At 41.4% G+C, this 13,713-nt stretch overlaps 1 protein-coding gene across 1 annotated transcript in view; it reads left to right on the top strand.

Annotated features, from left to right (window-relative positions):
* The window catches only part of PRRX1 (paired related homeobox 1), a 71,171-nt gene extending 59,804 nt beyond the window's left edge, over positions 1 to 11,367 (top strand). The window contains exons 3-4 of the mRNA XM_063300175.1: positions 1,725 to 1,906; positions 10,185 to 11,367. Coding sequence (XP_063156245.1) covers positions 1,725 to 1,906; positions 10,185 to 10,326 — 324 coding nt within the window. The 3' untranslated portion in view covers positions 10,327 to 11,367. The remainder of the gene's footprint in view (positions 1 to 1,724; positions 1,907 to 10,184) is intronic.
* Positions 11,368 to 13,713: the final 2,346 nt, after the last annotated feature.

Genomic DNA, 13,713 nt, shown 5'->3' with positions numbered 1-13,713 from the left:
ATAGCTAGAAGCCTCTGAAAACTGTCAACATTATTTTGAAGAGCAGGGACATGGAATATGAACAATTGCAGATATGGGGTTTATCCTGATCCAAGTCTAGCAGCTTGTTGATCACTGTATCAGTGCAACAGATGAGGCAGTTAGGAAGCATCTCCTAAGCAGGGCAAGGTTTTTCTCCTCATTACAGTTACAACTGCTTGCCAAGTACAGTGCCAGCCATGAAATGCTGGCATGGACTAAACCAGCTCCCTCCTTGCATTTTATCAAGTAGATTTCACTTTTTAAGTTCAGCAGGAGAAACAATTGCTTCTTAAATGCAGCAGGAAGGGGAGTACAAAAGCAATTCACTGCAAAACTAAGTATGAAAACATTTCCAAAACCGAGGGAGCCAATATGAATGTGAATAATCTCGTTCCATTAGGTTTGATTATTTATCCAAAGGGTTCTCCTCTTACAAGGAAACAGGGAAGCCAAGAGGGATGTGAAGCAGTAGTTCACTGTCAGCCCTCTCCCTTTCCCTCTCCCTTTCCAATAGCATCTGGTCAAAGATGGGGGTCTGGCTCCTTGCTTGAATGAGTGGAAGAATTTCCAAACGTTACTGGGAGTTATCTTCCCTAATAAACACAAAAGGTTTCTTTGAAAAAAGGAATTCCAGGCAGAATCCAGTTGTCTCCCATGCAAGAAGTGAACACTCTACAGCAGAAGGCAGCATCTCGCTCACCTCAACTGATCCTAAAAGCAAAGGGGGAATTTAATACTTGGACTGGAGACAACCCAGGAATCTCAGGACTGCATTCTAGACTGGGAAAATAATAATAATAATAATAATAATAATAATAATAATAATAATAATAAGCAGTAGTAGTAGCAGTAGTTCTGGAAGAAGGGAATAACAAACATTTCCATTTGCAGCCCAAAAAGCTCACTAGATCAATTTGAGACCATCTTTACCTTTTTCTAAGTGGGAGAAAGTCACTGAAAATTTGCCTGAATGGCACTTTCCTTCTGCACTTACTCAGTTTGATAGTGAAAGTATTCTCCCCATCTCTGCTTTATAAATAAACAGGCCACTGAGTGCATATTTATTAAAAATGTAACCATTAAATTTAGCCCTATGGGTGTGTGGAATAATAACTTACTTGTTTCTGAAAGATCATAAACTCTGGTTAGATAAACTGAAATGGTGGTATGGTTGTTTCATCTTACCCTCTTGACCCGATGTCTTAGCGGGGCTCTCTCTTTTTTTTTGGTGGTAGACTGTATTCATTCCCTTACATGAAAATGTGGTTAGCCAGCCCTGCTGCTTTTTGTGAGTGGAGTATTGAACTTATGTTCCCTAGATCCTACTTTAACATCCCCACTGAACCAAAACATGTCCTTCTGGCCAATAACAACACAGTCATTATGTGGACTGAAGCTACCTTTGCTTTGCTGACTTTAGCAATAAGAGATCTGTTTTGATTTTGATGTAGAAGATTGCAATAGCTATTACCTGCAGTTCAGCCGAGTGATGGATGCACAATATCTGACTGTAGGCAGAGTTTCTGCTCTACATATTTAGCTCTGTTTAATTTCTGTTATTTAATTTTGGGCCTTAGTTTTTGACTTAGTTTCTCATCACCTTGTTGGTACTAAAGTCTGAAATAAACAAAGGCAACCTGTAGCAGCAAGGATTTTCACACCACAGTATCTGACACCTGGCTCTGGTATGCTTTTCTTCCTAGGTGTGGTTTCAGAACAGGCGGGCAAAATTTCGCAGGAATGAGCGAGCAATGCTGGCCAACAAAAATGCATCCCTCCTTAAGTCCTACTCAGGTGATGTGACTGCAGTGGAGCAACCAATTGTACCTCGCCCAGCACCAAGAGCCACTGACTATCTCTCCTGGGGAACTGCCTCTCCTTACAGGTGACTATATAACTTGTACCGCCGTTCTGTTGCCTCTGGTCCTCTGCAGCTACCTGTCTTGCCTTCCAGGTAATGGGTGACAAGCTTAATAGATTATACATACCATGTCCTAGATGGTGTCCAGATGAGGGGAAACCTAGCTAAGGACTACAGAAGCCTGTCTCAGTTATGAGCTAAATGAAGGCAATTCTCAATACCCTCAGCAAACTAACGTTCCCAAGAGTCTTTGGGAGAAGCTGTGACCGGCAAGCTAGCTTAAAAGCAAACAGCACACACTTGTAGATGATAGTCTCTGAACAGGCTTCTTTGAGAACACACATTCTTTCTAGCCAAGACACCAAGCATACGTGGGAGGAGCTGTAGAAAAATAGAAAGGGGGTAGTGCTGAGAAAGGATAAAGAAATTCTATGGAGTTTGGCAGCCTTTTCTGGAAAAAGAAGGAGGAAGGTAAAGGAAAGTGATTGAGTAATGGGATGCACACTGGACTCACTTGCATTCCACTGTGACTCTTGTTTACTTGGTTTAAATAGCTAATGGAATATATATTCATGAAAAATGGGGGGTCCCTTTATAAAGCAAAACATTCTAGCAAGACCCCTCCCCCCCAAATGGTACTTGAATTGGTTTCAGTGCCTGATTTCATGTATCATGCCAGTCCTTGGTTTGTTTTAATCATAGTTTGATTATGAAGCACAGAATTATAAACCATAGAAGACTAGTCTACCCTCAAAGTCATAAAATATAATTTAGAATACAGAGGGGCTGAGTTCACACATCACACTGTACAGTATGGCTTGGCTTAGCATATTAAGTGAATACAGAAAGAGACACCCATTTCGGGCAAAATAAAGAGTCAGCAGCTGAAATCTGCAATGAATTTTTTGAGCTGAGCATCCTACTTAGATGCCAAGTGGTGGTGCCAGGGCTACACTCTAAGGAGTAGGCAGGGCCAGGACGTCAATTAAATGTGATCTATTTAAAATTAACTAAATGCATTTCCTTTGATTCCTCTTCAACCTCTTCAGAGAAAGTAAAGCCACACACAGGGACACTCTTGAAGCCATGTGTGGCCCTGCTCCAATCTGCCTGCTTCCATCCCACACCAGGGCTTTCACATTTTACTGATTCTTCCTGAAACTTCCATAAATATCCTCTCTTTTGGAAGTTGGTTGGCTGGTCAGTCTGTAAAGTGCTGAGTGGCAAGGACTGAAAAGCAGTTCAACCCTTCACACACACAAGCTTACCCTTGTTGCTTCGTTCACTTTCTCTACCTGTAAGGCCTGCCTGATTTACATCCTGGGGATGGGAGGAGAAGGCTGTCAGGTAAAAAACACCCTGAGCCAAATGTTGCTCTCAGCCTCAGATGTAGGGGGTGCAGCTTGACTTTCCTTTCTGTGGTAACTGCTCAGAGTGGCCATTTCTCCAGAATTTCTATTGAATAGGCTGCTGTGTCATCCTTTTTCCATCTGTGCAGTTTCTTCCCAATTCATTCCAGGCAATTAAGGATCAAACCTTGGACATAACAATACCACAGAGCTATGTAGCCAACATGGCTGAGCTGTGCTGGCACTGCTCAGGCCCATTACAGCAATGCTTTCTGTGCTGACCGTTGCCCAATCCTAGCCAACTGAGTCTGTTCAAAGCCACAGACACTTAATCTTCACTTTTTCATTAATCTCTGAAAAATGGTTTGGTGCATCTTTGCCATTTTGGCTCAACACTGATTCATCACATCTCTGCTCTTTTATACCTGGCAGGCTGCCCTTTTAATTACTGACAAATTATGAGAAAAGGTCATGTTTCCACAATAATTGGCTCCTGTGCCCAGAGGAAGAACTGTTCCCAGGCCTAATCACTGTTGTTTTCTTCTCTTATACCATTGGCAGCTCTTTTGCCTGCCACCCTCAAGGATCATCCTTTGAAAGTCTTTTTTTTTTCTTGAAAAAAAGAAGAAAAAACAAAAGCAAGCAGTGTTGTATAAAACTCATGGGAAATGCTTTTGGCAAAACTGTGTATAACAGAATAAAACAAACAAAATAAATGTGGACCATATTTTTGCTTGGTATGTCATCTTTTTTTTATTGCCAGTAAGCCTGAGAAAGGCAAGGCAGAACCCGAAGACTGATTGATCTGGCAAATAAACAGTAATGGGGTTTAAACCACTGGGAACATTTCCAGCACCAGACTCTTGGAAATGAATGGGTTTATTTGAGGAACTTGGTAAACCTAAGGGAGATTAGTTCACTTCTCTTCAAAGAAGTGGGCATTGAACCACTGGAACAAATTTGGTGCACCAGTTCATCACAGATACCACTGGTCAATGCCTGATTAAAGTTAAGCTCTCTCCCTCAAAACAGATTTCCAGGGAGCTCACAAATAGACAAGCCTGCAACACACCAGCATCACACACACAGAGTGGGTACAGAAAGCAAGATGTAGCCTGCTGAAGACTGCTGGAAACAATTTCCAAACAACCAAAACTGGCTCATGCTTCAGAGTCATGGTGCACAAAGCAAAGCATCTGTTTTGTGCACCATGACTCTGAAGCCTTCTATCTAAAGCAATCATGGCCATCCTTGTGATGCACAATTATTTCTTTCCATTTCTGTAGCAAATCTTGATGAAGGCAAAGAGCTTAGCTTCTATAATTTGGGAGACCAAAATCAAAAAGGATAGGAAAGTCTTCCACTTCTGGCTTAAGACACGAAAAAAGTCCTAATGAGCCAGTCTGTAGCACGTGCAAGCCAAAATTCTATCTCCAACAGTGGACTGCTTAGGAAGCCCCTCTCATTTTGGTGAGCCATTAAGATTTATGAAGGGAGTCATATTTAGAACTGAACAATGACTGAACAGATATCAGTGTTGGCTTGACTCTGCCACCCATTAACTTCTCTGTGAGTTGACCTGCAGAAAAAGCTGCTTTCCCAAGTGTAAAAAAGTGTTTTTCTACATGTTTTCCCAAGTGTAAAAGCCACAAAGTCTGGCAGAGCTCTGCCTTGATGCCTCTGCTTCTCTGACTCAGTGCCTGTAACTTCACTTAGAAGGGGAGCAGCAGATGTGCATTTGAGAAGCTGGTGCAGCTTAACTACAGGGTGAAGAGGGGGCCCAAACACCCTTTGCCTGTGTCTGCTTTTTGAGAAGAAAATGGCTGAGATGGGTAATAAAAGGAGAGGTTTGTGACCAAGAGTTGACATGGATTGCTAAACTATGGCTCCAACTACCAGTTTTTGATGTGTTGATATTGCTTTCTTTGTTCCTAACAAACAATATTTAGGGACATCCTTAACAGAAAGAAGAATAACTCACATATTTATCAGAGAGCTACTGAATACCTATTTAGTCCCTTTCCATTTAGATTGTTGTTAATGTCATGTTGATAGAGCTACCATCACAGGTTCCTGGCCTATGTATGCATTGACTCCCCCCTCTTTTTTGTTTGTTTGTTTGTTCTGAAGTCCTTCCTTGATAACTCGATTTCCTGGACCAAGAGGCCCTCCGAATGGTCACTCATGCCCTGATCATCTCCCATATAGACTACTGTAATGCGCTCTACATGGGGCTACTCTTGAAGAATATCCAGAAGCTTCAGCCGGTCCAGAATGCGGCCACACGGGCTATTTTTGGCCACCCTAGAAGGGCGCACATAACACCTTTGTTGCATGAGCTGCGCTGGGTCCCAGTTTGTTTCTGGGTCCAATTCAAGGTGTTGGTCATCACTTTTAAAGCCCCACATGGCATGGGACCAGGATATCTGAGGGATTGTCTCATCCCTATTACATCGACCCACCCCATCCGGTCATGCAGGGACGGGATGTTATGGATCCCATCTATAAAAGAATTCCATCTAGCAGGGTCTCGGAAGCGTGCCTTCTCTGCTGTAGCTCCCACCCTTTGGAACATCCTTCCCCCAGAGGTGAGACAAGCCCCCTCACTCCTGGACTTTCGCAAAAGATTAAAGTCCTGGTTTTGTCTGCAGGCTTGGAATGGGAGGGGGAATAATTACACCTGGGGATGGCTAGCGCCATAAAGTGATTCTGAGGGGCCTATTACACTCAAGGACTGATTAAGATCTTTTCGCCATGTAGATTTTATTATATTTGTATTTTTACTGTGTTTTGTATTGTAATGGTTTTGAATTTTAATCCTGTTTTATTGTAAGCTGCCCAGAGTCCCCCCATAGGGGAGAGATGGGTGGTGAATAAATTTATAAAATAAATAAATAAATAAATAAATAAAATAACTTTAAAGGAATTGCTGGTGAATAGTTGGTATGAAAATATTTTGTCTCTAAAACAAGCCAAGAAAAGAACAGAATCTGTTTCCTAAGAGCAATCCAGAAGCCGGAATCTCAGTAGTGTACCCTGCTCCAGAACTGCAGTCTCAGGATGTCTTCACACTCTGAAGCTTAACTGAGAAGTGGTAGTTGAGATCCTAACTCATGAATGCCATTTGATTTGCCACCACCACTCCAATGTTGTGGTCAATGGTCCTTGCAATACAAGGAACATAATGAACTCATTTGGCTGTTTATTTCTCCCTCCTCTCACCCTTTGCAAAATAGCTCCTCATCCCTCCTAAAATGTTGTTTACATGAGGGGGTAATGGATATTAACAGAAGACACTATAAAGGTAACTTTCTGGGATGGTTTCTTTTGGGAAAGGGAACATGATTGAATGACTAAATCGAGAAAACTGGAAGGATGTTAAGGTGATCCATGTTGCACTCTTCCCTAGGACAATTTTGAATGGCATTTCAGCATTGCCAAGATTTGGGCCAGGATTTCTTTGAGAAATCCTAGATAGTGTGTCAAGTTCCAAATGACTGGAAGGGAGCAGATGTCCCTATCTTCAAAAACAGGGGAAAGCAGAATCCAGGGAACAACAGACTAGGAAGATTCTAGAATAGATCACAAAGAAACTGATCTGTAATACAGCTGTCAAAGCAGTTGAAAGAGACACTTTGTAAGACAAAGGAATGCAAATGAAGCACCTATCTTTGGATAATTAATCCTTTGCAAGAATCAGGCAGCTGCTGTCACATTTGAAGCAGCTGTGAGAGCCTTGACAAAGACATCCTTTTTCAAGACACAAGAGGTGTTGTACTTATGCCCCTGCACAGTCTATCATTTTTCAATTGACAAGCTAATAGGTTGAGAAAATGCTGTAGATGTATTATATCTTGATTTTAGCAAGGTACTCCATGCTGTTTTGATTAGTAAGCTCCTTAAGTGTGGTCTGGGTAGCATGATCCTGTAATTAAATGGATATGCAACTGGCCTGAAAACAGAACTCATCAGTGGTTTTGCATCAAACAGGAGGAAGGCATCAAACAAGTGCCTCAAGGTTCAATCCTTGGGTCCTGTACTCTTCAAAATTGTTATTAGTGACATGGATGAAGAAATGGAAGGAATGCTTATCAATCAGGGCAATCACACACATTTTAAAAGGAACAGAGTTTTGTTCACACAGTTGCATGCACCATCTTGTCTTTTTTTTACCACCACCCTCAGTACAGACACCCTAGATGATGTTAAACTGAATAGCATAGTGAATACTTGCTATGAGCCATTGCAAGTCAGAAAACTGCTTTTGATATGCAGCAGGAAATGACAGGTGACAATTGCCTTTCTGATGGACAGTTGCCTTCCTTATGGGGAGCAGGTAGAGGATAATGTGCATATCTGACCTTGAGGAATGAATGGTTGGTGGTCTGTATTCATATTGGAGCAACCTGATAGTATGAAAATCAGCCCTTAGTCACTAGCACAAATAGGAGAGCAGAGGGCTGTTCATCAGTCCTTGCACTGAAAACATGAAGATAAGTCTCAACACAGCTATTAGTGCCTGGTTCACACATAGTGTTAAGCCATAGGCCAGATGCCTGGCTTTATACATCATGCTGAAAAACAGGTTTAAAAAAACAAACCAACCCACACCATGGCTTAATTTGATAAGTGAACTGCAGAACTGTATTATAGCTCAGAGGGCTCTGCTCATTATCTGGAGAACCTCTTTTTTACCCAGCTGATATAGATGTTTTCTTCTTGGATGATCTCTTTCCTCTATGAAAAGTGACAGGACAGTGGAAGCATTGCCAAGAATTGCAACATTTTCACTTCCACTCTGCCACCCAAATCCAAACTGCCTTTTCACAAACATTGCCTGAATCCAGCCTTACCAAATGTTGCTTGATTCCTTCCCAGAATCCTGTAGTTAGAACTATTGAACTAAAGGGTCTTGCCCATGAGAAGGAACAGTCAGAGATGAAAGTTTCAAATATCTTCAGGTCTCTGCAGGTACATGTTTAGCAGAGTCATTGAACACCTTCAGCTTGCATGCAGACTCTGCATGTGGCCACTGCATACAGAACAATTAATAAAAGCACCAGAACAGAGTGGTGGTTCTACTTCTGCTGATATACAAAAGGAACTTTGCATTCCAAATGTCTTTTTTTTTAAAGCAAGACCATGTAGGATGGACAGTCTTTGGACTCTCAGACTTGAGACTTCTTTGCATTTTGCAAGTTCATAGAGGGCAGAGAAAGTGCCATAAACATCCAGGTGCAGGATGAGGCTATTATTTTCCTACATATTGTGATGAGTGGCCTCAGCTGCAGACCTCAGAAGCATCTTTGTTCTTTGCATCAAACTGGTGGAGGTGTCCCAGAAAAAAAAAGAACCTGAATATTCTTTTGACTACTTCTAATTTAGCTCTGGAGGTTTTTAAAACATTGAACAAAGGCTGCTGCTTTTGCTCATGTCAGTGAGACCTTTGTGAATCAGAAGGCCCTATGAGTTCTACTCAAGTCTCTTCTTCAAGTACTTTTGCCTGGGTGTGGCTTCGGCCTCTGACACGGTGGGTTCCGAAGGAGTTCTGCATTGCTGATTGTAACAGGACTAGGGGCCCTATAATAGTTTGGATTTGTGCTTTGTAGAATTTATTCCCAGATTCTTCCTCCAGTGATAAATTTAATCTGTGGACAAAAAAAGTATATAAGACTTTGAAGCCTGAATGAAACCATGAAAGCTACAGGTATGAAAGAGACCCATGTTCAGGTGACTAGAAAAATCCCAGTGCCATCAGTTGGCAGTGCCATTTATTTGGTGCCCTGGTTCAACATGTGCAATTTTGTCTGTTCTTTGCTTAATCCATTTATGTTCCTTTTTAACATTTTTTATGAAAAATTCTGGTATATGCACTGAAGTACAAATAAACCCATTTTAGTGGGTTTGTAAACACTGAGATCCTTAGGAAGTATGCCTATAGAAACTAATTCCCTGTAAATCAAAATATAGTTTCATATAGTTCCCCTCATTCCACACTGGAACATGCATTGTGATAATAAGAATGGCAGGTCCTATGATCCTCTGCTCTGTGATGTGGAAGCAGTTCTTCCAGACCAAATCTGTGTTTGCGTGCTAGGCAAGAGAACCTTGATCAGCTGAATTCACTTGTTTTAGGATTATATGGTCATGAATATCCTTGGGTGTTGGGTATGGGTATGGGTGCAATGTGGACAAAGGCTCTTCCTAAGTGTAACAGCGCTATCTCCTGATTCAGTACAATCTCCCCAACCTGGTGCTCTACAGACAGCTTGGAATTATAACTCCCAGAATTCCCAGCTGGCATGGCTGCACAGTCCCAGTTTATCTACAGGGCACCAGATTGGGGATAGCTGAGCCAGATTATCAGTCACTTCCACAATTTAGATTTGGATCTGGGATGGCTCCTGTTCCAGTTGTTCCTAAACCAAAATAGTAAAAATAATTTGAAAGTCTGATGTATGAGAAGATATTTTGCTCCATTACAAATGTTGTTGCTAAACTGTAATTATTTTAATGTATCAGGAGACAATTATTATGTACATAGGGAATGATAACTTATTTTTTTAAAAATTACATTCAATTTAAATTAGTTTGGTTTTCTTCTTGCCCCACTCACTTTTTATGCTGTGGCCCCTGGCACATCACTCCAAGATCAGAAGCACTCCTTGGAAATAAAGATTGGCAGATTATAATTGCATAATATGGCTGTAAATGTTTGTCTCCAAGCTTCTGTCCTTCTTCTTTTATTAGCAGCTTGATCTGCAGATGCCGTGAAAAAGTTCAGCTGCTGAAAATCAAACTGCAGTGAAAGATTTGAGCAGGCTATCCAGTTGTTTTTCTGGATACTTGATGTATCTCATGCAGGTCACCCGCATGTATGTGAATTGTAGAATCAAAAGATGACCTGGTGTTGTTTTTTTTCCTCCCTCCCCTCTTCTTTCTCTGCCTCCCAGCACTGCCATGGCTTCTTATTCTGCTACCTGTACCAATGCCAGCCCAGCTCAGGGCATGAATATGGCTAACAGCATTGCAAATCTGAGACTGAAGGCAAAGGAATATAGTTTACAGAGGAACCAGGTGCCAACCGTGAATTAGAGGGCAACAACCTGCAAGAACAGCTCAAATCTAGAAAGAGCAGCCCCTGCCTGGGGCAACTGTCCTGCTTTGCCATTTGTACAGACCTAGAAAGCCCACCAACCCAAGCTAAAGTTTTGCATTGGGAATAAAAGCAGGATCCAAATAAATGGGAAACAGCTTCCAATGTGACTCTGCTATTCCCCCACAAAATATTGCCAAAGTGCCAAGAAATCTCTTTTAGCTCATCATAGCAGGAGCTTCTTCGGTGAAGGACACAAGGCTTGAATTCATCCTAGGAATGACTGCAAATCCAAAGTTCATTGATCCTGCACTTGAACTCTTATTTTCCCCCCTTTGGACTTTCTGCTTCTGTGTTTGCCACTCATCTTTTTTATTTGAAGCCTTCTAAAATACTCTGAAATCTTATGCCAAAGATCCTCATGGTCACTGATGCTCTGATCCATTCAAAGCACAAGGGATCCCACCTGATGTTGCAAACACCAGCATATGCCTGATGCCTTAGCATCCAAACTTTAGTGTCTATTGGCTAGAAGCTCTCCTTCTGTTAGCTGTTTGAAGCCAATTTTGATTATAGATAAGTGTGTCTCACTGTTTATTCTGCCACAACCTCTTTGATATTGTTATGCTGGTTTCCAAAGAATCTCTGAATATGAGAATATGTTATTTTGAACCAATTTCTGCCAATGTAGGAATGTACAAGTTTTCAAGTCACATAGAACTTCATCCTGGTGAGAATGTATAGGAATGTGATTGAAATATTACTCTGTGAAATTGAAAAGCTTGTACAAACTTACAAATCTCAGAAAAATCCAAGGAGCAGAATCCAGATGTGCAGGTACTATAAATGGAAGTTAGTTTTCAATGCAAAAATTAGAGCCTTAATCCAATACAGAGATAGGCATGTTTAAGCCTATTGTATTGGACTAAGCTCCACATACTTTCTTAGCTACTTGTTTTGTTTCATGCCACATTCAACAGTATTGTCCTGAATCATTTGATTTATATATACTGTATATATTTATATATAGAAGATATACATGCAAGCTTTGTGAGTTTTCTTTTTTTTTTTTTTATTAAACAAATAAAATGAACTGAAAGCATTCTGGTTACAAGTGGGTCCTGTAGAATTTCTAAAATAATCAATTTCTGCTGTGTTGTGCTGTGAAAGACAGCTCTCAGGAGTAAAGTATGATTCCCTCAGGCAGAAAGCAGAGATGGCTTCTCAAAAGGGCACTGTTTATGCACATCTGCCCAGATGCATCACGGAATACGACAACCCAGCAGAGCTATAAACAATGCACTGGTCTGCAATATCCTTTCTGCCTAGTTAAAAAAAGAAACAGAATAAGCATTCAGATCAAGTTTTCTAGCAATTCCAACTTTCTCCCTTTCCATGAGCTGGCTGATCTAGATGCCTCTTGGAGTACTTACTGTAAGAAGCTCCAGAACGGTGAAAGAGTTCAGAAAAGAAGAATCTGGAATATTTTGATCATTACATTTTACTGCATGGCAATATGTAGGGAGTCCCTTTCCTGCAGCAGCAGATGAAATACTCTTAATGCCCGAATGGGAAACCCGAATGAATCCTCCTTGAACAGATTCATTTCCCACTTGCATATTAGTAATGAAGAATGTGAATCAGCATCGGTGGGAAGGGAGGCCTTTTCCCAGCTGGGTCTGAACCCTGAGGAAAGTCTGGTGGAGTGTCTGAATGGGACCTTTACCCCTTGCACCCCAAGAAAGGTTCTATGCTTCTTGGGTCATTTGGTCACCCATCCTAGTAGAGGTTTTAGATGCAAAGGATAAGCCTACCATTCTATGACTTGGATTTGTGAAGTTTCACAAATCTCTGTTTTAGTTGTCCAGTACAAGAACAGTTCAATTTTTATAGAGTGAGCAGCAGAGACATGTTCTGACCACTCTGAACTGGAGAGAGAAAGACAGTAAGTCCCAACCAATCTTTTTTTTTTCCCTGTCCAGATCTGCATCCTTGTTCTGCTGGTGCCACTTGTGCTCAGTCTAAACCAGAGTCAGGTACTCACTGCCCAATAATTTAACATGCTACATAAAATAGATGGAATGAAAGTCTAAATTTCCTTCTTTTATTCAAAAATAAGTGTGGAGGTAACGTAGATTTGAATTCCCAGCATACTGTACCGTATGTGGAAGGGGGAATTTAATCCTCCTCAACTAAAAACTCACACAGAGAGACACAAACAAATTGAAATAGTAACAACTATAATTAAATTTCTACTGGTGCCAGTGGAATGTTACTGTTGTGGATTGTTGGGAAGGGATCAAAAATGATGCGGAAAGGGTTACCTTTTTATACCCACAAAGCTCTCTAGCTGGATCACGCACCCCATGTTTACATTTGATTAACACAAAGAAACAGTGTTGCATGATGTAATGGACATACCATGTTATTTCAACCTGACATTGGCAGGGGCAGAGGCACAAGATACTGAACGAAGGAAGGTGTTACCACTGTCATTACTAGTACCACTATCCACTGGCTGCTCTGTCTAATGGTTCTTTGTCCTCTACATTTCCTGCCCTGTGTTACTGGCATCAGCTCAAATGCTTATAGTTTTGAGGTCATGATTAGAAGGCACCAAACTTGAGAGCTGGCCCAGCCCAGATTACTATTGACCATGCCCTTAACTTTACAAGGATCCAGACATGACAAAATTTTACTGAGCTGGACTCAGATGTATGAGGTTTCTGGAGGCCCATCAAGTTGGCCAGAAGGCTTGGAAAGACAAAGCTAAAGCAAGCCCCTAGCAGGCTCTTCTCTTGACTGGCCAGGTTCCACTTCCACCCTCCAAGTATCAAACACAATCTTGCCCAATACTGCTCAGTAGTTGGCAAGTGATGAGGCAACAACTTTGCAGATGTGTCATTTTTGTCTGATCTGTATTTCTTGTTGGATGAAATGTGAGGATCAGCTGCACTGTGTGAGTACAGCCAATCTCCAAAATAAGTGAAAAGGAAAAATCTTTTTGCTTTCCTGTTGCCATTATAGATCAGTCTCCCATGAAGTGTTCTAAAAATCCAGGCCTAGCATCGCAACATGAAACTTGGGAAATAGAGGAAAATGCTGAGTGAGCACACCACAATTCTTGATTCTTTGGATCAAGAATAACCAAAAGTTTTGTGACACAGAAGCATTCTTGGACCATACTCTACTTAATCAGGGAATACTTGTTCCAAATAAGAAGTGGGCTTGTTTTCATTTGGAGCGGTGCTAAGATAATACAGGCTGATGATTGTAGGGCCAACTTGGAACCCCTCTGTGTAGGCCCAGCTACATGGAAACTGGCTGAGAACAGAATTGTCCTGCTACTGAAAGGCTGACCTCTCCCCAATAGACACTCAAATATT

This window comes from Candoia aspera, chromosome 3 (genome assembly GCF_035149785.1).
Source record: "Candoia aspera isolate rCanAsp1 chromosome 3, rCanAsp1.hap2, whole genome shotgun sequence".
NCBI lineage: Eukaryota > Metazoa > Chordata > Lepidosauria > Squamata > Boidae > Candoia > Candoia aspera.
This window is presented reverse-complemented; position numbering and strand designations above follow the sequence as displayed.